At 42.3% G+C, this 25250-nt stretch overlaps 1 protein-coding gene across 1 annotated transcript; it reads left to right on the forward strand.

Moving 5' to 3' along the window:
* On the forward strand, positions 1-24368 carry cacna1sa (calcium channel, voltage-dependent, L type, alpha 1S subunit, a). Its single transcript, XM_076267404.1, has 45 exons — positions 1-531; positions 2129-2234; positions 4730-4869; positions 5128-5270; positions 5572-5724; positions 6310-6515; positions 6742-6845; positions 7108-7253; positions 7394-7472; positions 7612-7772; positions 8121-8346; positions 9639-9846; positions 10078-10198; positions 10391-10505; positions 10854-10953; positions 11084-11153; positions 11242-11374; positions 11600-11729; positions 11901-11960; positions 12228-12334; positions 12575-12662; positions 12933-13040; positions 13482-13534; positions 13622-13768; positions 14577-14778; positions 15039-15197; positions 15405-15515; positions 15606-15689; positions 16354-16401; positions 16543-16569; positions 16697-16822; positions 17364-17429; positions 17610-17701; positions 17824-17983; positions 18129-18256; positions 18501-18597; positions 18697-18799; positions 19286-19387; positions 21335-21465; positions 21801-21926; positions 22311-22522; positions 22797-22876; positions 23073-23101; positions 23198-23284; positions 23678-24368. Exons 1-45 carry the CDS (start codon positions 344-346, stop codon positions 23903-23905), a joined length of 5490 nt encoding a protein of 1829 aa, XP_076123519.1. The 5' UTR covers positions 1-343; the 3' UTR covers positions 23906-24368.
* The last annotated feature ends 882 nt before the right edge of the window (positions 24369-25250 follow it).

Here is a 25250-nt window from a genome sequence, read left to right on the forward strand (position 1 = left end):
TGGTCAGTCAGTCAGGCAGGCTCAGAGCAGCGGAGATGAGAGGGAAGGAGACGAGGTGAGGACAACAACAACACACTGGGGAACCGTTGGAGAACCGAGAGAGAGAGAGGCGGAAAGAGAGAGAGAGACGGAAAGAGTAGGAGATCAACTTTAAGAAGAAAGGGTTGGAGGGATTGTTTTTGGTGAGGTGGTGGGCATTCTTCTTTTGGTGATACAAGAAAGACACAACCTACCAGGGAGCTGTGGCCCTTTCAGGGAGAAGGAGATCTTTCATAAACCAGTCCCGGAATACAGGTGACCACAGACGGTGAGGTGAAGTGAAGCCTCCAAGACTCTGGCCAACATGGAGGGCGGCAATGACCCCAACATGAAGTCCTTCATCATGGACGAGGAGACGCTGAAGAGGAAGCAGCGGGAGAAGCTGAAGAAGATGCAGGCCACGGGCGGCAACCCCCGACCTGTGCGCTCCCTTTTCTTCCTCACGCTGAAGAATCCCTTCCGCAAGGCCTGCATCCAGATCGTGGAGTGGAAGTATCCTTACACTGACACCATATCACCTGCTTAGCCTTAAGAGTGACCTGAGATGAGCTGTGGCCAGCAGAGTCAATCTGACACTGGCAGCACAGTCAGTCACTCATTCAGTCACTCAGTCAGTCATTTATCACAGACCATTAATGGGTTGGTAGAATTGTGATAACAAGTTAAGTAAGGAATACTTGTTTAAATTTGCTGTTTGAAAAATAAACTGATAAAGATAAGGGTTTATTAAGGCTCAGTAACTCAGACTCTTATCAAGAGTCATAGCACATTATTTTCTACAGTATATATGATTGTGGTTTATGCTAATTTATAACTTTTAACAGTAAGGGGTTAGCAAAATGAACTCAATGAATGAAATCAGTAAACCAGTGAATTAGATCATAATAGAGAGCATTAAAAAACATTATTTGCAGTGTGTGATAGGGTCTTGCGCTGACTTATGCAGACATCTAACGGTAAAGAGTTAATGAAGGTATGAGTTTGTAACTGAATTTTGGCAAAAATGTAGGTGAGTTGGTTGTAGTCCATGTATTCTGAGGGTGGGCAGCTGTCTGTAGAAGTCAGAGCCTAAAAACAGATACGCTAAGCTGATAGAATGCTGTCTCTCACACAGCTCTCTAGGTGGACGCACACAGAAACACACACACACACACACACACACACACACACACACACACACACACACACACACAGACAGACACCTAAAAAAGACATTGAACTTAGGAGCTCGTAAAATCATAACATTTCAGTTAACCAAACATGCTTAGACAAAGAGATCACATCCCAGTAAAAGGGATCCAGTTTTGACCTTACAGGTTTTATTGTATGATTTAGTGACAGTCAAAAGTTTGAGTGGAAGGCAATATTTAAAGATACCATTTATTGTTGTGGAGAAAAATGAAATGCTTGCAAACTTAAAGAAATATGATTATGTTTAAAAGAAAGTAGTTGGCAACTATTCCTTAGTCTACTGTCCATATTGATACTTACAGGTCTTAAAGGTTTGGGATTTCTAACTATTTAAGAGCGCCTGTACATGTAGAAATACATAGAGAAGAGAACAGAGAAAAGAAAGTTTAATAAAGAGTGTTAAGTACACATTAAATTGGGGAACCCAGTTTATTCATCAAGCCTTCGTAGACAGAGCTTGATTTTACGTCTAGAAATATTTTCATTTTTGTTACTAACTCCCTCTTTAATGGAAAGTTCATTCACAAGCTATGATCTTTACATAAAATGAAAGGTCTTTATTTCACTATGGAGAAAAGCTGTGTCAAGTTGATTAAGAATAACCTGATCTTTTGAGATACCAAAGGATACCAGTCTAAATCAGTACAAATCGTATGGCCTAACTATAAGTTATAAGAAAAATAAACAAATACCAATGTATTTATTCACTCAGCTAAACACCTACATTTTAACATTCATACCTATCACAACTATCACAAAAATGAAGCAGGATTTTGTGACATAGGTGACTATGTAAAAAAAGACATTCTTCACAAGTGCTATGCCGAAGCAGCCAAAAAGTTGTTTTATGTACATAGTTCCTTCCTTCCTTCCTTTTTGCCCTAACCATACTCCTCAGACCCTTTGAGATCATCATCCTGCTGACCATCTTTGCCAACTGTGTGGCATTGGCAGTGTTCATGCCCATGCCTGAGGAGGACACCAACAACACCAACAGTAACCTAGTGAGTTCAGAAGCCTGACCTTTGCACCTGGCTTAGCAGGGCACTCAGACGCGACCCAAGCCCAGTGTATGCAGTATTCGAATGCTCACTCAAATACTGGAAAAAGTTTTGAGGAATAACATGAAGTTCCAAAATACAGTAAATACAAGATCAACATGAGACAACTCGACATGTAACTGACAAATGGACATGTAACTGATCTATTATTATAAAGCAATCTAATCTTTTACGATAAATCAGCTGTTGCTGAAAGCTAACCACACTGCTGGATATTCTGACATACGATCAATCCGACCCCACGTAAGCCTCCTACCGAGGGTCACTGACGATCAGGTTGGGAAAGACAGATTGGACGCTTGGATGAAGAGGGACAGCAGAGGGGAGGGGGGGGGGGGGATCAAAGCTCACTGTGGAAGTATTGAAATGGTGATTCATCACTGAGTCAACACGCCCTGCACGAGCCCAGCTAGATCAAATCACTCAGAGCTACACACAGAAAGACATTGGAGACGATGATATTTTCACAAGCGGCCCTGCAATTTATAGTTTGTATTTAGATTATGTCTTCACACTTTTACAGTATAGAGTGTGACAATTTGGTCCTAATTATTGGGTGGTACGGTACCTGAATAGCCACGGTAGACTTTTTAAATGAAAGTAAACAGTAGTTTTAGCTAAACGGTCACTACTAGACTGAGTATTTGTATGTGTAGAGTATGTTGTCTGAACTACTCAGTACCCTAAAAGCATGGCCTCCAAATGCTTTAGAAGAAATCAGTCAACAGTTGTGTCAACAGTTAAATGAACATAAATTTGTTTTAAACTTTCGATCCAAAAAGTCTGTTTGTCTGTACACATGAGCAGACCTTGATTTACACATCTAAAGCAACCCTCTGTAAGGCAAGCCTCCCTCACTTAAGCCCTGAAAAACATTCACGGAGCTGAAGCTCTTTTGTTATTAGACCTTGCTAAAATATCCCTATCCGTATAGGGGTGCGTCGGGCATCCCAGCGCTGCTCAGAGAGTGCCTGAGATGATGGTATCATCATTCGTGGCTCTGGCTACTGACCCGTATCTTGACAAATGACATGGCAGAGAGACTTTGTTAACACTCCGAGTGTTGCCAAGGGGCTTATTAAAAAATCCCCCTTTGTGGTGTGTGTGCGTGTGCGTGTGTGTGCACTGTATGCGTGTGCGCGTGTGTGTGTGTGCCTGTGCCTGTGCATGTGTGTGTGTGTGTGTGCACACACGGGTGTTGGTGGCGTGCGAAGGCCCGTCCATTATGACCTTGACCCAGGTGATTGATTGGAGCAGGTGCCCATTGCAGTCCTCCGCTGGTCTATGCATCCCAATGGCTTTCTATTTAGAGCCAGACTGAATGCCCACTGCACACTGAGAGAGTATGGGATGACGCCACAACGGCCTCTCCCATAATCAATATGTGTGTGTGAGGAGGGTTAGTTCTGCATGGCGGGGAGTACTTATGGAGTGTGTCGGCTACTGTAAATGCGAGCGTGCATAGTGAATGAGTGTGAGAGAACGTGGGGACACTTCTGTTGTGGTGCGTAATGATGATATTAATGGCCAACATGTGTTGGCCTGTGTTGTGCAATTGCTGCACAGTATATATGTCTGTGTCTATGTTTGTGAGTGTGTGTGTGTGTGTGTGTGTGTGTGTGTGTGTGCTATATGTTCTAATATATGTGTGTGCATACATTTCTGTGTTTCTGTGTATGTGTGTGTTTCGGTGGAGTAATGTGTGTGTGTGTGTGTGTGTGTGTGTGTGTGTGTGTGTGTGTGTGTTTGTGTGTGTGTGTGTGTAAGACTTTTTCACATTTGTTGATCACCCTCTTTCACTGATGTGACTCCTACTTTCCACTGCTCCATAGTTGTCCCTTGTTCCTCCGCCCGTATATCTTTATAACACGGTAATGTGGCCCAGAATAGAACATGACTTCTGGGCAAGAGGCTCTCTCGTCAGCGAAACAACTCTTGCCCGCCTCTCTGCGTGAGAAGGGGGGAGACACAATGAAAGAGAATATGGCATGGTGAGTGATCAAGCCACCATTCCAAGTTGCCCTGGCTCCCTGTGACTCCCATGTCTGCCCTCCACATCCCAGCCATTCCCAACATTCCTGGCCTGTCATAGGATCTGGGAATCCAGTCAAACACATTTTCAGTGGGGCCTTGAGAATAACAAGGGCCCATGTCTTTTTTGTAACTTTGCCATAGAAAGTGATTTGATTAATGCCTGGTGTGAATAAATAGCAAACTAGGCCCTATTAGTTCCTTGAAACTATATATGATCCAGTGAAAACTGCTTGGTATGTGCTGAATGGATGACGAAAGTAGGATAATCTATGGTCCCCATTTCAGACAGGGCTAAAGAGAGAACTATAAAATTATTATTGACACAAATGTATCCTGTGGTCCCAGCATGACATACCATTATCCCTGTGGTATCATCAACTGTTCTTTTGCCTTACGCCTTACAGGAAAGTTTGGAGTACATCTTCCTGATCATTTTCACCATGGAATGCTTCCTAAAGATTGTTGCGTATGGGTTGCTATTCCATGCAGACGCTTATTTACGGAACTGTTGGAACATACTGGATTTCGTCATTGTCACCATGGGGTAATAACACATTATGTCAGTTTCAGATTATTGCCATCTCTGAATCGCGTTACACAAAATAAATTATTCAATACTACTAATATATTCACATGTACTCACACTTTATGTTGCATGTGATATACTGTATATTACAATCAATATGAATATTTGCAGCAAATATGAATATATCTGGTGTGTTGCTATGACCTTGCCCAAAATATAATTTTAATTGTCCTGCATGTTTTTCTTACTGTGTCTGTTTTCTTGCTGTTATCTCAGGCTGTTCACCATTGTTGTGGACTTCATCAACAACATCAGTGGGGTGGAGGCGCCCGTGGAGCAGAAGGGGGGAGGCTTTGACATGAAGGCCCTGAGAGCGTTCAGGGTGCTCAGGCCGCTTCGCCTTGTCTCTGGGGTGCCCAGTAAGGACTGCTATTTTGCTTTCAGGTTTTAAGTCTGGGACTATCTGAGGGAAGATTACTGTACTGTACATGTGTCTATAGATTTCAGCTAAGCTTGAAATATGAAATATTGAAATCTGGAGCAAAGCTACAGACAAATGAAATGATATTTGTTTGGGTGTCTCAAACGCTCTATCTCCTCACTTACCTTTCTTTTTATAGTTTTTTAGGATTGCACAGAGAAGGACAAGTTTCTTCAAAACAGATGTTTGCTCAGATCTTTGATAAGATTGTTTTACACAAGTTTGTCCTTTCCCTCCAGGCCTACAGGTGGTGATGAGCTCCATCCTTAAGTCCATGTTACCAATGTTCCACATCTCCCTCCTGGTTTTCTTCATGGTCACCATATATGCCATCGCTGGACTTGACCTCTTCAAGTGCAAAATGCACAAAACATGCTACTATACTGGAACACGTAAGTATAGTAAACAAACCAGCTACTTAATTGTATACAACTTTCAATTCATATTGTGTAGCCGCAACACTGCTGGTCTTGAACTTAAATAGGCACAAAGGCAACTTGAAGGAAACTTGAAGTCTCAAAGATAACAATTCACAATGTGAGAGAAATAATAATGAATCATTAAGCCTGTGTGCCTATTCCCAGCTACAGTCAAGACATACCCAATAATCACTCAGTTTATCAACTCACCAACCAACCAGTATATTGTTGGTCAGGGTGGAAAGTTATTGATATCCTGGCTGTATGGTAAAAGTGAGTATGATTTAGCTGCGTCTAGTGTTACTGAGTATGGTGGTACTGAGTATAGTGGGACTGAGTATCGTGGGACTGAGTGTAGTCTTGAGTGTGGTGGGATAGAGGAAAGTGTTCCTTAGTATGGCTTGACTGAGTATAGTGTTACCTCGTATGGTGGGACAGAGTCTAGTGTTAAGTATAGTGGGACAAACGATAGAGTGTCTGTGAATGGTTTGATTGAGTCTAGTGTTACTGAGTATGGTGTGACAGAGTTGACCCTGTGCTTTCTCATGTTCTGCACAGGTATCATTGCGACCATGGAGAATGAGGAGGCCTCTCCCTGCGCTCAGGCGGGAAATGGCCGCCGCTGCTCCGTGAATGGCACAGAGTGCCTGGCGGACTGGCCTGGCCCCAATAACGGCATCACCCACTTCGACAACCTGGGCTTCTCCATGCTGACCGTGTACCAGTGCATCACCACACAGGGCTGGACCGATGTGCTCTACTGGGTTAGCGTTTCTCTCACTTGCATCAATAGACATTATACATTCTGTACATTCTGTGTACTGTTAACATCCAGTTGTTTCACAGTGATAATGTTTTATTTTGCATTTGATCATGATCTATGTGTAAATATGTGTACATGTGTGTGTAAATGTATGGCTATTTGTGTGTGTGTGTGTGTGTGTGTGTGTGTGTGTGTGTGTGTGTGTTTGTGTTTGTGTAAATATACAGGTGAATGATGCCATTGGTGTTGAGTGGCCTTGGATATATTTTGTCACCCTCATTCTTCTTGGCTCCTTCTTCATCCTCAACCTGGTTCTGGGAGTCCTGTGCGGGTATTGTCTCTCTTTCTGCCTCTCTCTCATGCAACGCAAATCGCATAAGGAAACTTGTACTGGTAACATATTCACAGAAGTTGAATAAGAATTGGTAAGAAATTGGAGTACATAATACATAAGTGGAGTACACAATATGCAAATGAGGGTTTCATCATTTGTTCTAAAGTGTGGGTCAGGACAGACTCTGACATTGTATGTGGTCTATCTGTCCCATCATCTCTCTCTCTCTCTCTCTCTCTCTCTCTCTCTCTCCCTCCAGTGAGTTTACTAAGGAGCGTGAGAAGAGCTCCAGGAGTGGTGAGTACCAGATGTTACGAGAACGCCAGCAGCTGGACGAGGACCTGAAGGGCTACATGGAATGGATCACCCAGGCTGAGATCATGGACAACGACCAGGAGGGCAAAGGTGACACACCTGGAACTGTGCCTAATTTCCCACCTACAAACATACCACTCACACCACCAAATATACAAAACATTCCACCCCAAGTGAAGTGAAATGCAATGTGCTAATGGAAATGTGTACCTCTGTGCTTCTGTGTGTAGGACTGCTACCTCTTGTGGAAGGGTCAGATACTGAAAGTCTGTATGGTATGGAAGGAATCCAACGCTTTCTATATTATTTGTGAGTGCATTCAAAATCACACTTCTGCTATATTCCATTCAAAGCAATGGGAACAGCCATGGATCTCTCACTTTATCACAATTAAGATTTAAGGTATAGTTTAGACTGTAAGAGTTCAGCTCTCTTGTTTTTCTTATAGGAAGCGAGCTAAGCAGTATAACCGTGTGTTCCGGAGGAAGTGTCGCACCTTTGTCAAGTCCCGGCTCTTCTACTGGTTGGTCATCCTGGTGGTGTTCTTCAATACTCTGGCCATCTCAACAGAGCATCACCAGCAGTCTGAGTCCCTCACCGATCTACAAGGTATAGAGAACGGAGAAAAAATCACCAGTCAAACTAAAACCTATATGCCTTTGTGTTAACATTCACACAGCTGTTGTATGAGAGTTGTGCTCAGATAGACTTATGTAGTGCTTTCCTGAATATAGAGGTTTAAATCATGATTTCCAAAAATGCATCCAAGTGCCAGGTATTGAAAGCACACACACAGACACACACACACACACACACACACACACACACACACACACACACACACACACACACACACACACACACATTGTAAGAGAGATTCTGAATCTGAAAGAGCAAATAACTGACCTCTCGCATATTTTCCTGTATATATTGTCATATCTCCTTTTTTCCTGACAGAGAATGTAAACAAGGTGCTGTTGTCCCTATTTGCGGTGGAGATGTTCCTGAAGATGTACGCCCTGGGCCTGCCTTCATACTTCATGTCCCTCTTTAACCGCTTTGACTGCTTCGTGGTGTCCGTGGGCATCCTGGAGCTGATCCTGGTGCGGATGGATATCATGTCCCTCACAGGCGTCTCCGTGCTGCGCTGCATCAGGCTCCTCAGGCTCCTCAAGATCACCAAGTAAGAGGGGAGTGACACGGGGGAGTGAGTGTGTCAGGGTTCCCACGGGTCATGGAATTTCTGGAATATCATGGAATTTTAGAAAGTCTATTCCAGACATAGAAAGTCAGGGAATTGAATCATTCTTGAGGCAAAGTCATGGAATTTTGTTGTAGCAGTTTAAAATTTACTTGCCAAAATACATTAACACAAATATTTCCCCACAGAATTGGTGTATATCTGGTTATTAGCTGTGTAGGGGCAGCCGTGGCCTACTGGTTAGCGCTTTGGACTTGTAACCGGAGGGTTGCCGGTTCGAAACCCAACCAGTAGCAAGGCACCTAACCCCTCACTGCTCCCCGAACGCCGCTGTTGTTGCAGGCAGCTCACTGCGCCGGGATTAGTGTGTGCTTCATCTCACTGTGTGTTCACTGTGTGCTGAGTGTGGTTCACTAATTCACTGATTGGGATAAATTCAGAGACCAGATTTCCCTCACGGGATCAAAAGAGTATATATACTTATATACTTATACTTAGCTTTACTGCTTTTTTGAGTAGTTGTGGTTAGCCCAACTTTGTTTTTTCAATGCCCATTTATTTATATCTCACTCTAAAAAAGTAAAAGATTCTTGAACGCTCTGTGGCTGCTCTGAAATCTTTGGTCGGTATATTGTACCATTCATTATATAGTAGGTCATTTTTAGTCAGGGAAAGTCAGGGAAAAGTCATGGAATTTTACATTTGACTTCGAGTGGGAACCCTGGTGTGTTCTTTGTTTTCTCCGCTGCTCTCTTCTTTTTCACTCATGGGTTTAGTCATTTCTTTTTTTAATTGTTAGCGTCCTAGACCATTCTTTACTAGACTGCATGACAATGATATCACATCCTGTGTTGATACAGGACTGGACACTGGACTCTGTATTAGGCTTCAGCTGAGATGACCTATTTTCTCTCTGCTGGTTATTGATTTTTTTATGTATGCCTGTTGTGGGTCATACTCACACGACTTTGGCAACAAAATATCAGTTGAAACAGCCGTAAAACCTAAACCCACCTAAAAGTCAAGTAGATCTAGGGATGATACTGTGTATGTCATTTTATTTCCTTTATTTCCCTTTGTACTGTCTATGTACTGTTTTTATTTTGTGTTAATTCTTAACTGTTGTGTGGTCTGTGTTACGTGTGTTTTCATGTGATGTGTTCCTGCTGCACACAAATTGCTCGTTTAGGACAAAGAATAAACTGAATTGAATTGAACTAAGGGTCGATGTGATCGGCACGTGTGATGTGATGTTACTGTAATTCTCGCATCAGGTACTGGACTGGTCTGAGTAACCTGGTGGCGTCCTTGCTGAACTCCATCGCCTCCATCGCCTCCCTGCTCCTGCTCCTCTTTCTATTCATCGTCATCTTCTCCCTGTTGGGGATGCAGGTGTTTGGGGGCAAGTTCAACTTCCCTGACCACAGGATTCGCAGGAGCAACTTTGATAACTTTCCCCAGGCCCTCATCACAGTATTCCAGGTATGACTTCTCACTAACACTCTCACTAATTAGGTTCTTTCAAAAGTCCTATGGGAATCCAATGCCTAACATAGGATTCACATAGGATTTTGAAAGAACTTAATTTGAATTAGAACTTGAATCTTCAAGAACTATGAGAAGAAACCTCTAATCCAATCCCTTTGGGGACCAAAGTCACAGTTTGGTTACTTTGTCAGTGTCCGTGTGAAATCGTTCTTGCTATTGGTGCAGATCCTGACAGGCGAGGACTGGAACACGGTGATGTATGACGGTATCATGGCCCACGGTGGACCGTCCATGCCAGGCATTCTTGTCAGCATCTACTTCATCATTCTCTTCGTCTGTGGGAACTGTATCCTTCATTCCTCATCTAGGCCATGCCTCATTATTACCACATAGTGTAACCATGCCGTTTCACAAGACTAGGCACTAATAGAGAACTCGGGAACAGTGAGCAGGCTACCTAAGAAGTGATCTGTCTCATAATGTTGTTTATGTATCTATCACAAATGAAATAATCATTTCCCTGACCAAAGGAGCACAGTCATTCTTCTGAATGTCTTCCTGGCCATTGCTGTGGATAACCTGGCCGAGGCAGAGAGTCTGACCTCAGCCCAGAAGGAGAGGGCTGAGGAGAAGAAGCGCAAGAAGATGTTGAGGTCAGTTGGGGACTTTGTGATGGCGCCTGTCTGTCGCAGTCTTTATTGACCGGGCTGGTGCAGTTGGGGTACATTAGAATGGTGCGTTCATGAGCAACTGGGAAGTGGGAGAATTCTCAAGACAAGAGGGGGGTGGGTGGGTTACCTTACACCTGAACTGGGAACTTCCCGCTTTGAAATTTCCGTGTAGCCCTTCACAACATCCAGAAGGCAAAGCTGTATTAGAGGGGATTAGTCTCCCATGGGTTGTTCAGGCTTTTTTTAGCAGATGCCTGTTTTTTGTGATTTTTGTATAACCACCTCTACACCACAGTGTTTTGATGCACTGTATCATTTGTTGTGATGTAGGGCCCTTATCCCAGATAAGAGCGAGGAGGAGAAGGCCCTGCTGGCAAAGAAACTGGCTGACCAGAGGGCCAAGACTGAAGGGATCCCTACCACTGCCAAGGTAAAACTTGTCCCATAATAAACTAAAGGTGTTATAATAAATAGATTATTTACATATAGAATTAATTTTACAAGATTGTGTGTCCATAATGCCATTTTCAACATCTCAGTAACATTGTCATTTTGAACAGCTAAAGGTTGATGAGTTTGAGTCTCATGTGAATGAAATAAAGGATCCCTTCCCTCCAGCCGATTTCCCGGGTAAGTCCCTTACCTAGTATAATGTATAATAACCTCTTATAGCACTACAGTGAAGCTTGAGTTCCGTATAATAAACTCTGTTACCTAGGTGATGATGAGGAGGAGGAGCCTGAGATTCCTGAGAGTCCTCGCCCTCGGCCAATGGCTGACCTCCAGCTAAAGGAGGAGGCAGTGCCTATGCCAGAAGCCTATGCCTTCTTCATATTTGGTCCAGAAAATAAGTAAGTGAATTTATGCACTCACAATTGTTAGTTGACTGAAAATATAATATCAGTTGTTACAAACATGAATGCATGATACAAATTCACTTTAAATATTAGGTTTATATTTAGAAACATCATACATGTAATCTTCTGTGTAAATACTCTAAACTGCATATCAAGATTCCACTTGTCTAGTGTTTTTGAGTAAATTCACTCGACTCACTCACTCTTCCCTCTCTGCAGGTTCCGTAAGCTGTGCCACAGAATCATCAACGCCACCACCTTCACCAACATCATCCTCCTCTTCATCCTCCTCAGCAGCATCTCTCTGGCGGCTGAGGACCCGATAGACCCAATGTCCTTCAGAAACCAGGTGACTAGTCCCGAGTGACCTGAATCTGTAGTTACTGGCACATATTACAAGCTACAGCATAATCCTGTTATAATATGAGATGCATGCACATAAAGGGAACTAGTCCCCATATTTCAGCTTGATGGCTCACTCATTATATTCACCATGTTGTTCCTGTTACATCTGCTCTAGGTCTTGGCTTATGCAGACATTGTCTTTACCTCTGTATTCACTGCTGAAATTGTCCTCAAGGTAAAACACTCACCCACTTTACTTTTCACATACTGTAGTCCAAGAAGATGTTGAAGTGCTTTATCAATTAAATTGCCATACTAGCAAATGGTGATAGACACATTAGCTGATAAAGTTGTCATGCTGTCAGACTTCTATACCCAGAAGCCTAAGTAACATGTAAAATAGCCTGCCTCTGTTCATGTGTTGGGTAAAAATATACTATTTGCTGTTCTGAACCTGGACTGTATCTGCTCCATATGTAGAATAATGTTGTGTTTATGTCAGATGACCACGTATGGTGCCTTCCTCCACAAAGGCTCCTTCTGCCGAAACTCCTTCAATATCCTGGATCTACTGGTTGTTGGAGTCTCTCTTCTCTCCATGGGAATGGAGTAAGTAAAGAGAATACATGATGTTTTACATGATGTTTTACATATCAGACCATTTGTAACATTTGTATATAGTTATAGTGGCAGATAAAAATAATTGTGAAGTCTGTTTACTTTAGTTATGGAAGCTATCCCTGATTAAAGCTTTTTTATAGCTTCCTAGCCCTGTGACCTACCACAGGATCCATCTGCGGACCTGCTGACACTGTCTCTGTCTGACCTCTGTGTTTGTGCTCTGTTCAGGTCCAGCGCCATCTCTGTGGTGAAGATCCTCAGGGTACTGAGGGTGCTCAGGCCGCTGAGGGCCATCAACAGAGCCAAGGGACTCAAGGTAGCCTACACTCAATCCAGAACTTGTAGATAGTTCTGGACAGATAGTTTGGCCAATTCCGTTTCAACTATGATTGGTTCAGAGGCTATCATGTGACTCATGAGCTCCACTATATAGAGCTCTGTTTCAACCTGCCCGTGACACCCCCCTTGTGGTTCAGATGCTGCTGTTCTATTAAAACACAAAGTGCTGTATTTTGAAATATTTGTGTGTTGGTTTGGTGGTGCAAATCTAAATCTTATTCATTCCTGTCTCTTGTATATCCTTTAGCATGTCATCCAGTGTGTTTTTGTGGCCATTAAGAGCATTGGCAACATTGTCTTGGTCACCATGCTTCTGGATTTCATGTTCTCCTGCATAGGAGTTCAGCTTTTCAAGGTGAGTATCAATCAATGATCATTGATTGTTGATTGCCATCTCTACTGGAATTGTACTATAATATGACCTACATTTATGTATTTTCTTTAAACATTCGGTTACACTTTACTTGACAGTATCGACATAAGAGTGACATGACACTGTCATGAACGCGTCATAAACAAGTCATAAATGTTTATGACAGGATTCATGTGTCATGACAGTGTCATTTGTTCATGACAGTGTCATGTCACTCTTATGTCGATACTTTCAAGTAAAGTGTTACCAAACATTCTATATACTAAACATTAACTGACCTCATCATTGTCTTTTTGTATTATCAATCATGCTATATACTAAACATTAACTGACCTCATCATTGTCTTTTTGTATTATCAATCATGCTATATACTAAACATTAACTGACCTCATCATTGTCTTTTTGTATTATCAATCCAAAAGGGGAAGTTCTTTTCCTGCACAGACCCTGCTATGATGACTGAGCAAGACTGCAGGTAGGTGGTGCGATTGGAGAACAGCAAATCTTCATCGTCCTCTCTTGTCTCCTACTGTGATCTCTCATGCTGGTCTGTCATCTTCAGAGGGAACTACATCATGCACCAGGAGAACGCTCTTCATGAAATGGTGGTCAGCAGGCGAGAATGGATGAACAGTGACCTGAACTTTGATAATGTGCTGAATGGCATGTTAGCTCTCTTCACTGTCTCTACATTTGAGGGTTGGCCAAAGTAAGTTGCACTAGCTATTTAGTAGAAAGTTTTACATTTTATGATAGCTACACACAATTAAGTATTTATTCAGCATTTGTAAACTAAATGCTTAATAAATGCTAAATCACTAAATGCGTTGTTCCTTATTTGTAAAGCATTGTTGTTACATTAATTCTCATCAGTAAAGCATTTGTACACACAGTTATAAATGGTTTGTTTATAGTAAATAACCCTATATCTTAAATATGTTTATAAATAATTTTTAATACTTAATAAATGATACAATAGTAATTTTTCCTGTATTTAACAGTTGTTACATACACTTGCACTATGATTATTAGGGTGTGGATACATGTTTTATAAACCACTTCCTAATACTGTAATTCATGATTAACTCAGGAGTTACAAGTGGTTAGTTAATGATATTTTGTGAGCTCATCTAATGTTTTAAAGTTTACATATTTTAGATATAGGCCTATTGACTATGAACAAACCATTTATAACTGTGTGTACATACAAGCGCTTTACTGATAAGAATTACTGTAGGAACAATGTTTTACAAATGAGGAACAAAGCATTTAGTAATAGTTTACAATTGCTTAATAAACGCTTAATTGTATGTATTATAAAGTGTTACCGAAAGTTTCCATAATGTTGAATTATTAATGTTACTAGTATTTTCAAATATTTGTTCATATCAAAGGTTTACCCATGTCTCTCTTTTGTCTGTCTTTCACTTGCCCTCTCTCTTTCATTCTCTCTCTCTCTCTCTCTCTCTCATACACACACACACACACACACACACACACACACACCACATCTTTAGACTCTTATACAAAGCCATAGATTCAAACAAGGAGGACACGGGTCCACTCTACAACAACCGTATACCAGTCTCCATTTTCTTCATCATCTACCTCATCCTCATTGCATTCTTCATGATGAACATCTTTGTGGGTTTCGTCATCGTGACCTTCCAGGAGCAAGGAGAACAGGAATACAAGAACTGTGAGCTGGACAAGAATCAGGTGCTTCATAATGGCAATGTCATAAATGAAATTGAATAGAAAGTTCTTACCTCTTTTTCTATGGTTCAGTCAAACCAAATTTAGTTTGGCTGAAAAACATCGGTTCAGTCTGGGTCCAGTCAGTGTCAATGCCTTTACAAAACATTTTGCTGTTAACTACATATACTATCATAAATATATATCATAAATATGTATCATATTTAGTCTACATAGATTATTCTGTACAGTATTTTGTAACTGTTTGAATTTGTGTTTTATAGCGCCAGTGTGTTCAGTATGCACTGAAAGCCCGGCCACTCCGTTGCTACATTCCCAAGAACCCGTACCAGTACAAGGTCTGGTACATCGTCACGTCATGCTACTTTGAGTACCTCATGTTCCTGCTCATCATGCTCAACACCATGTGTCTGGGGATGCAGGTAAGACTATGGTGCAGACTATGGTGCTAGTGGTGGTGTTCATTCTCACTTTAAAGGTAAACATTAGGGGATCACTTGAGGATCAACATTTTCAGTGTGTCTTTTGCTGTGGGATTGCAATAGCAAACCATACGATCAAAGTGTTTTATGATGAAATGTAACCTGAATATATGTGGTCTGTTCCTCTTTAAAATATCTATTCTGCAGCACTGCAACCAGTCTCAGCATGTCACGGATCTCTCAGACATGCTTAATGTGATCTTCACCGTGCTCTTCACAGTGGAGATGATCTTAAAACTAATGGCCTTCAAAGCTAAGGTGACATACTCATCATTCCTCTTTCTTTGTGTTGAGGGAATCAGTGGAGTAGCCATACCTGACATTTACTTTTGCACTGTCTTTCCACAGGGCTACTTTGGGGATCCCTGGAATGTCTTTGATTTTGTCATTGTCATTGGCAGTGTCGTTGATGTCACCCTCAGTGAGATTGATGTACGTGTTTTTACATTTTTGTTTGACTTCTATTTATACTGCCCTTCTACTGGGTTCGGCTATACACAGCTACTGTTTTTTAATGATTAGTATAAATTATATAAATATATGGCCAATATTTTTTGTGAACAGTAATCAACTTCATCTATAAACTTCAGTCAGGAGATGAAAGTTCCCATCTTATCTTTATTTCGTATCTTCAAGCAAGCTACAGCACTACAGTAGATACATAAAAAATTCATAGTTGAGTGTAAGATGTCTTGCCCACTGCGTCACCATATGTCTGTTCACTCCAGTCCAGCCTACAGTCCAGCTCTAGCTTTGTTGAGATGGTCAGTAAATCCTATATGTCCTATAGCGTCTGTCTTTTCCTCCCGGCCAACACGGCTCGTGCCGCACAGCTCCACCTCTCCTCCGCTGGTGCACCGCAGACCGCTGTCATGCCCACACCACACACCAGCCGCTCCACTGTTAGCCTGCGGCAGTGCTGCACCTTCACCATGTCACCTTTTCAAATTCAGCCTTTTGCTTTGTACACTTGCTGCACACTGTCTTGGCTGAGCACCTGGATGTTTTGGCACCATGCGTCAACATTCAAACTTGTGGAGGCAGATTCAGAAAGTTCTACATGTTTACTTCCCCTTTCTCCCTTCTGCAATTACAGACAGCCTTGGCTTCACAGGGAGGACTGTACTGTCTCCACGGTTGTGAGGTAACTATGATGACTTGTTTCATGAGTGTTTCTCCCATGTCTTCAGGTCAGTGTGTGTTAGGTGCATGCATCAGGGAGGATCACTTTTGAGTCATCATGCAGGCAACAGAAAGTTTTGTAAAATGCCTTTTGTTCTTTCAGGAGGTGAATCCAATGCAAGCCATAGCAGTAAGTGTTCTTTCACTAACTTAGCTGCAAATAATTTACAAGACCACTGAACATGTTCTTGTTAATGACATTTTTTCTGATAAATATTTCTGACATTGGCTTGGATGATGGAACTGTTTTCTCACAGGAATCAGAAAATGCCAGTGTGTCCATCACATTCTTCCGTCTGTTCCGTGTCATGCGTCTGGTCAAACTGCTGAATCGCTTTGAGGGCATCAGAAACCTCTTGTGGACCTTCATCAAATCTTTCCAGGTATGAGAGTACCCTGGTTGAAAAATAGACTATTGTAAATCTCAGGGCAGTTGTTCAATTCCTTATGATAACAAGTACAGCCGTGGGCAGCCGTGGCCTACTGGTTAGCACTTCGGACCTGTAACTGGAGGGTTGCCGGTTCGAATCCCGACCAGTAGGCACGGCTGAAGTGCCCTTGAGCAAGGCACCTAACCCCTCACTGCTCCCCGAGCGCCGCTGTTGATGCAGGCAGCTCACTGCGCCGGGATTAGTGTGTGCTTCACCTCACTGTGTGTACACTGTGTGCTGTGTGTGTTTCACTAATTCACGGATTGGGACAAATGCAGAGACCAAATTTCCCTCACGGGATCAAAAGAGTTTATATACTTACATACTTATACTTATACTATACTACTTCCTAAATTCCTTATAAATATTTAGCAGAAATAGATTATGTAATAGAATAAGTCTAGTGCTTTATTCTAAATAATTAGCTGAATATAGAATAGAAGCTGGTTTCTGTCTTGCTTTACCACTCCACTGATCTTCTGTTTGTTTCTAGGCTTTGCCTTATGTCGCTCTTCTGATCGTCATGCTCTTCTTCATCTATGCCGTCATTGGGATGCAGGTGAGACCTCTGTAACAGACCGGCAGCATTGTTACAGCAATGAAAATCCATCAAAAAGACTATGTTTTAACAGTGCTATATGGATTCACACAATCAAGCAACACATAGCAGATGTTGACCCATTTGCCTTTTCTGTACTTTTATTTAAATGTTGTCGCTGTCTTTTCTGTCTTTTTCTAGGTGTTTGGTAAAATAGCGTTGATAGACGGAACACAGATCAATCGCAACAACAACTTCCAGACATTTCCTATGGCAGTGTTGGTACTCTTCAGGTAAGCATAGCACTGGGAATTACAGTAATGTACTGTAGGTGTGTGGGCCCACTGAATAGATGACGTGTGAAGTGTCATGTTTGACCACACAAGTCTATATCTGTGCTGTGGATGGTGTGTAGGTGTGCGACTGGGGAGGGCTGGCAGGAAGTGATGTTGGGGTGCATGTACGGCCAGCGCTGCGACCCCAAGTCCGACTACCTGCCTGGGGAGGAGTACACATGTGGCTCTGGCATTGCCATCCTCTACTTCATGAGCTTCTACATGCTCTGTGCTTTCTTGGTGAGAAAGACACGCATTCACACACGCACGCACACACTCACTCACTCTCTCTCTCTCTCACACACACACACACACACACACACACACACACTGGTGGTATGGGTGATCAAAGGGCAATGAACACATGTTTGTTTTTTTGCAATAGATTATCAACTTATTTGTGGCTGTGATCATGGATAACTTTGACTACCTGACACGTGATTGGTCTATACTTGGGCCACATCACCTGGATGAGTTTAAGAAGATCTGGGCAGAGTATGATCCTGAGGCCACGTGAGTACAATCAACCTCTTGTTAAACATACTTTTTTTAAGCATCTTTGGGCCAGAGTCTGTGGAAATTTCTTTTAGATTCAATACTTCAAAGCTGCGAGTAAAGGTTTCACTTCAGATGTGTATGAACATTCCATTCTAGTAGACCATGACAAATGGAAACCTTGATCATGATTAAAGAAACGTTCTGTAATAAGCTAATTTATCACAATTTTGTTTGTTTTGTCGTTTCTTTTGTCTAACAGTGGGCGCATTAAGCATTTGGATGTGGTAACACTCCTACGTAGGATCCAGCCTCCTTTGGGTTTTGGGAAGTTCTGCCCTCATCTGGTTGCTTGCAAGGTGGGAAATAAGTATGGCTACTCATCCACAAAGCATGTAAAGCTGGCTTGGTTCTCAACTGGCTATACTGACCTTCATGTGTTCACATTACAATTATAGAGGCTGATCTCCATGAACATGCCCCTGAACAGTGATGGTACAGTTACGTTCAACGCCACACTCTTCGCCCTGGTCAGGACTGGGCTCAAGATCAAGACAGAAGGTTAGTGGGCCTTCTCTGTGTTAATGGCATGACAGCATATCCTGAATAGAAGCTGCCCCTACACAGATCTGTCGACGATCTGGCCTGTTGTTTAGAGGTTAGATCACCTGGTTGAATTCTACGCACATGCCTGGTGTTTGTCTTCTTTAACTTTTATATTTATCATATCAATTCATAATTGATGGCGGCATAAGTACAGGGCAACTGAGTACCGGCGGTCATGATTGGTGAGGACACGTCAGGCCACACCGGGCGCACACTGGGCACGCTTGGCCTGTAACGTCTGGTGTAGCCAGTTCCACTGATTTCAGTGGAAGCTAATTGTTGCAACATATGCTCCACGAATAGAATGCATCAGTTGCGCGCCTGGTAGGCCTATAGCCCGCCTGTAATTGTTTTTGTAATGATGAGTAATTAAAGCTGTCAGGACTACTAGATTAAGTGATGAAATGTTGATGAAGTGATTGATAAAGTGTTGTTTGACAGGTAACTTTGAGCAGGCGAATGAAGAACTGAGGGCCATCATCAAAAAGATCTGGAAGAGAACCAGCATGAAGCTGCTGGACCAGGTCATTCCACCTATTGGGGGTTAGTAGGCCAAACAGTCATTCTGACACAGGCTGATCTTAAAGGATAATTCCGGTGTGATTTTGACCTAAAGTGTGTTGAAACATGATAACGAGTGTGAATGTATGTCTCATAGCTCACCTCGGCTTGTCCCCTGCACTCAGAAATCTGGCGCTAGTTAGCCAATGCTACCAACACAGCCTTTTGTTGTGGTGCCTCGGGCATCGGCCTAGCCATGCAAATAAATCACTGTTTTACACCATTTACGAGGCTCAAAGTAGCTTCCGAGGGTCTTGACATTTAAAACGAGACATAGAGAACTTTGAAAAAGCACTGGTAGTTTATTTACAAGACGATTTATACAGACAGTACCTTAAGGAATTGTACCGTTCGACGCCATCTTGAATTTAGTCACGATAAGTCGAGCGACGAGTACGAACGAACAGGTATGATAAGGAATCAGATTCCAAAAATAATTCTGTGAAAATGCATGTATTCCAGTTGCTGCTACGCAGGGTTGGGTAGTAACGGATTACATGTAATCTGGATTACGTAATCAGATTACAAAAATCAAGTAACTATAATCAGCCCAGATTACAATAACATTTACAGTTACATTGTTGGGGATTACCTGATTACATTTTATCATGCAAGCAATGCATGCCTAGTTATCTTTTAATTCGACAAGCTTCGGGCTTGCCGGTTCGATCCCCCGACCAGTAGAAAAAATGTGGGCGCGGGAAGTGGTTGAGCACTGCTCTCCCATGCCCACATCCACGGCTGAAGTGCCCTTGAGTAAGGCACCTAACCCCTCATTGATCCCCGAGCACCATTGTAGCAGACAGCTCACTGCTCTGGGTTGGTGTGTGCTTCACCTCACTGTGTGCTCATTGTGTGTTTCACCCTAACTGTGTGTTCACTGTGCTTCACTAATTCGCGGATTGGGAGACTAAATTTCCCTCACGGGATCAAAAGAGTATCTATACTTACTTACTAACTTATTTACTATTGGGGCAGGTCTCTCGGCACACTGCCTGATCTTTTCCTCCTAATCTTAATGTAGCCTCTTGTTTTAGTGTTACCGTTTACTTTGAGAAAGTCACCAGGTTCCCCTGGTTGAAAAACATCCCAAAGAAATAATTTTCTCACCCCCACAATAGAAATGGACATGGTGTCATTCAATCTCAGGCCATGTCCCTGGGTCAAAAAAATCCAGCGAAAGCTAAATTCATTGTCCAGGTGTGCCCTTATAAAGGTTAAGCTGAGTTGTGCATGTTTGGAGAATAGTGATCCATGATCACATCCATGACTAAGTGATCAATTTTGGGATGGGGAAAATTTCAAACACCAAAATACCACCCCCAAAGTGGAGAATAGCTATAGAAATGTATTAGTTTTGGGTGTTTTTCAGACAATGGGACCTGGTGACCTCAAAGTAAATGGTAACACTAAAACAAGGGGCTACATTAAGATTTTTGGAGGAAAAGATCAGTTAATTCACACAGGAATGCTTTACTCAGAGCAAAGAGATTTCTTAGATGTAATGAAATAATAAACAGAAAAATAGAATGAGAATTCTTTCATCAATTCAGTGGTGGTATCTTTTACTTAAGGGACATATTTATTGAAGTAATCTAAAAGTAATCCTAAAGTAATCAGATTACGTTACATGTTTTTGGTAATCCTGATTACGTTACTGATTACAAAAATTGCCATGTAATTTGTAGTCAGTAATGGATTACATTTCAAAGTAATCTGACCCAACCCTGCTGCTACGGAAGCGACTGAATCCATGCATTTCCACTAAATTATTTTTTGGATCTGATGTTTCAACACACGTTAGGTCAATATCACACCAGAATTCTCCTTTTAACACATTACAATCATGGTCACAACATTGAAACCTCTAAGAAGTCAGGTACATGGGACCGTTGCATGCTCTAAAGTACGACCTCCTGTCCATTACAGATGATGAGGTGACTGTAGGGAAATTCTACGCCACCTACCTGATCCAGGACCACTTCCGCAGGTTCCTGAAGAGACAGGAGGAGTACTATGGCTATCGGCCCACTAAGAACAAGAACAATGCTGAAATACAGGTGAGAAGCTCTCCTGAGGCATCCTCTCGGCCTGTCAGTCTCACTCCATTTTTAACATCATTTTTACAGTTTAATATCATATCATATTATAGAATTAATTGAAGAATTGATATACGCCCCTTGGCATCAATAGTCGACACCATTTAGCGCTAACACGGTACCCAGTTAGTCATAAACTGCCTAAAAGGGTCACAGTCCTACATGATCAACAACATTAGTACAATATGTGTTTGAAGCCATAAATATAAGGTTAAAGAACTGCATTGTGTTCCTTACATGCTTACATTTGTCTGTCTCCTCTGTGGCCCCTTCCCTCCCACCTGCCCCTCTCTCAGGCTGGTCTCAGGAGCATTGAGGACGAGGCAGCTCCGGAGCTGCAGAGGACCATCTCAGGGGACCTGATGAATGAGGACGAGATGGACCGCGCCATGGATGAGGCGGCCGAGGAGGCCATCTACAGGGTAGGAGGAAACACAGCTAGTGTAACCAACGAGACTGGTGATGTGTGGACACACACACACACACACACACACACACACATAAACGCACACACACACAAACATACACACTCACACAGAAACACACACACACACACACACACATTCGCGCACACACACACAAACACACACACGCTTGCACGCACACACAAACACACACATGCTCATACGCACACCCACACACACCCAAAAAAACACACACACACACACACACACACACACACTCGCACACATGCAGGCACCCATACAAATATTCAACTTATACCAACACCTTACAAATGAGATCAGAACCATTGTGTACCATCCTCATTGGGGTTATGATGACTCTCTTGCTGTGCCGATGCTCAGAGGGCAGGTGGGCTGTTTGGGAACCATGTGGATCCCTTCGCCCTGGAGCAGGGCAACCCCAACACCACCCAGGCGACCAGCATGAGGCCACTGCAGATCGCAGACAGCAAGCCAGAGGAAGCAGAGCACTCGGTAGGCTTCCTCCATTACCACCCCAACACCAACAACAGCAACGCACACAATGACAACTTCAACAACAATAACAGGGAACGGTGAGTCAATGCCCTCTGAAGCGTGTCCATGTCTTGGCAGATGAAAGTATTGTTGATGTAAATGTCACACACACACACATACACAAACGGAGACATATGGAATTACGTTTTACTGGTCTGTACCCCTCAAACTTACAAGCAGCTGTTCCCATAACAGCCAACACTGCTAGACTCAAACTTCATAATGACACTTCCCTTACTTTTTGTTCTAACAGTGTGTTAATATGTTTGATTATGGGTACACATTACAACACAATATGCACTTTGCCTGCAGGTTTGACTTTGAGAATGAGGCGGTCGCTCTCTTAACGGTCAGTTGGCATGTCAGCCAGAGTGGACGACACATCTCACCAGGTTTGATAAAAAAAAGAATCTATTTGAGTCACTAGCAAATTATAGGGTCATTGTGGATGCAAACTTGTACGTGTTACAGGCCATATGTGCTTTTTTATATAAAATAGAGGATTCAGTACACACATGTATTGTTAGTTAAAGATGGAATTACTATAAAATGTTCTGTAAATACCATGTTCTGTTGTTGCACATGCAGGTGGTGTCCAACAGAACACAGGCTCTCATGTAAGACCATGATCATATTTATCTCACCTCATGATGTTTGTCCTGTCTCCTTCATACTTTTATTTAAAATATTTATTAAATGTTTTGCTCTTCCAGGCCACTTGGGGAAGAGCTGAGACCACCCATTCACAAGTAACTTCCCATCAAAATCCCACAGGCTCTACTGACAAGCTGATTAAAGAGGTGAGAAAGATAAACATATAATACATGGAGAACATGGGGGAGGGGATTACACAAAATGAAAAAGAGGCCAGAAGGGTTTATTATTAAGAGGGAGTGAATGAGTGAACTCACATTGTCAGTTTCTCAGTTTTTGGAATTTCGTATTCAATGTGATGAAGACAGTGTTACACAATGTGCATTTGCCAATCAGTGAAGAAGAATACTGAAGAATACAGTAGATATATATAGATATACAAATATACTGTAGATGCTTGATTCAAAGAATCAAGATTCACCGAATGCCCAGTATTATCGTCAATCTATTATATTGTACTTAGTGTAATAAAGATCTTTTAATTTGGCATAGATACACTCATCAGCATTGCCTGTAATTAAACTCTTGTGTCTGTCCAGATCCTTGTCAGTAATGGTTTGCAAGCCTTGGCTGAGGACCATCTGTTTGTGACGGTGACCAAGCAAGACATGGCTGTAGCCCTAGAAATGGACCTGGATGACATGGAGCATGTTGCGGCCACCCTTCTGAAGGATTACCAGGGTCACATGACTGAAGGCCGGGAACTTCGTCCAATCAGCATTCAGAGAAGGGCTAGAAATTCACTCCAGGCAGACACTCCTGTCTAGACCCATGGGCTTGTGTCGTGTATTTTGGTTGCATGTCTGAACGGAGGTTGATCCACCTGTAAATGACAAGCGAACACTTGAGGTGTCATGGGCCCTTTCTGGGAAACATCAGAAGGAAGATGTGGGGTTGGCACTGGTTGACTTAACCCTCTTTAGATGGACATCCCTTAATGGGCGTCTCAGTGATGTTTCCAGAGTTGTGCAGTTTTTAAACTGTGGCCAGAGGTAAAGAAGTACTTGATCTCATGATTGAATAAGTATGAGACCTAAAGGCATTTTTATGGTAGGAGAGCCAGAGGTGCATACTGTTCCCTTTAAATGCTGTATGTGCTGTACCAGAAACATGTTATTCTTTTATTCTTCACATTTTTAGCAGAAAGATACAAAGAAAAGAATTCTGTACAGTTTGGCCATAAAGTAAGAATATGAAATAAATTTGCTGTGAAAACAGCTTTTAGCCACCTACTCTCTGAAGGGATCATAAGTAAAGCAAGGCCGCATATTAACAATAAACAGTGTGATGGCTACCCACTCTACTTTAGAGAAATGGTTCACAAATTGTGTAGCTGAGAGCATCTCAGACAAATACAAAACAAGGTATTGTATTACTGTCTGTCATGTTTTGTTTTTTTGTTTTTCATTTCAATTCATGTTTGTTTGATCTGCATTTTGTAGAGAACATGACAGATACGATGCAATATATTTAACAGGGCAATTGTCCATATTTGTCAAAAACTCCAGCCAAAGTGTACTGTTGACTTTAGAAGGAGTACATACTAATTTAGTATGAATCGTGTCCTTTTTGCACAGCAGTTATGTCATGTGACTAAATTCAAAGAATATCAAATAAACTATTTATTCAAAACCAATATTTATCCATAACGCTGACCAGTCACCAATTACATTTACGACACATGATCAGCACCTCACCCTCCTACACCAGACACTGGCTTTATCAAAGGACCTGATTCTGTCTTCCACCGTCTCCACGTGGGTCCCTGTGAGGCGGAGTGATCCTGTTGCACACGCTAGGCCCGGGCCTGTGGAGGGAGTTTACTCCACACGTGAATCACATTGTTTCCTTCCGTCTACGGCTAATTGGATTAAAGCCGCTTGATCCGCTGGTACCTTCTGGAGCAGCCGTGTCCTCACACAACTACGGAGTGCTACTGTTTCCACCATGTCTACCTGCGGGAATGCAGCCCAGTCCTGCTGCTTGCTTGCGTGACCTGGGTCTCGTTTTCTCAGGTTGCTCATCATTCTTTCTCTGTAGATGCTAAGGTAAGTTACTGACTTTGTGATATGTGATTTTTATGTACAAACCTGTGGAAATGTCTTTGCAATC

Source organism: Alosa pseudoharengus, unplaced genomic scaffold (genome assembly GCF_046254945.1).
Source record: "Alosa pseudoharengus isolate Yale_2024_CS ecotype anadromous, Long Island Sound unplaced genomic scaffold, YU_APseudo_1.1 YU_APseudo_1.1_scf_5, whole genome shotgun sequence".
In the NCBI taxonomy this organism is placed as follows: domain Eukaryota; kingdom Metazoa; phylum Chordata; class Actinopteri; order Clupeiformes; family Clupeidae; genus Alosa; species Alosa pseudoharengus.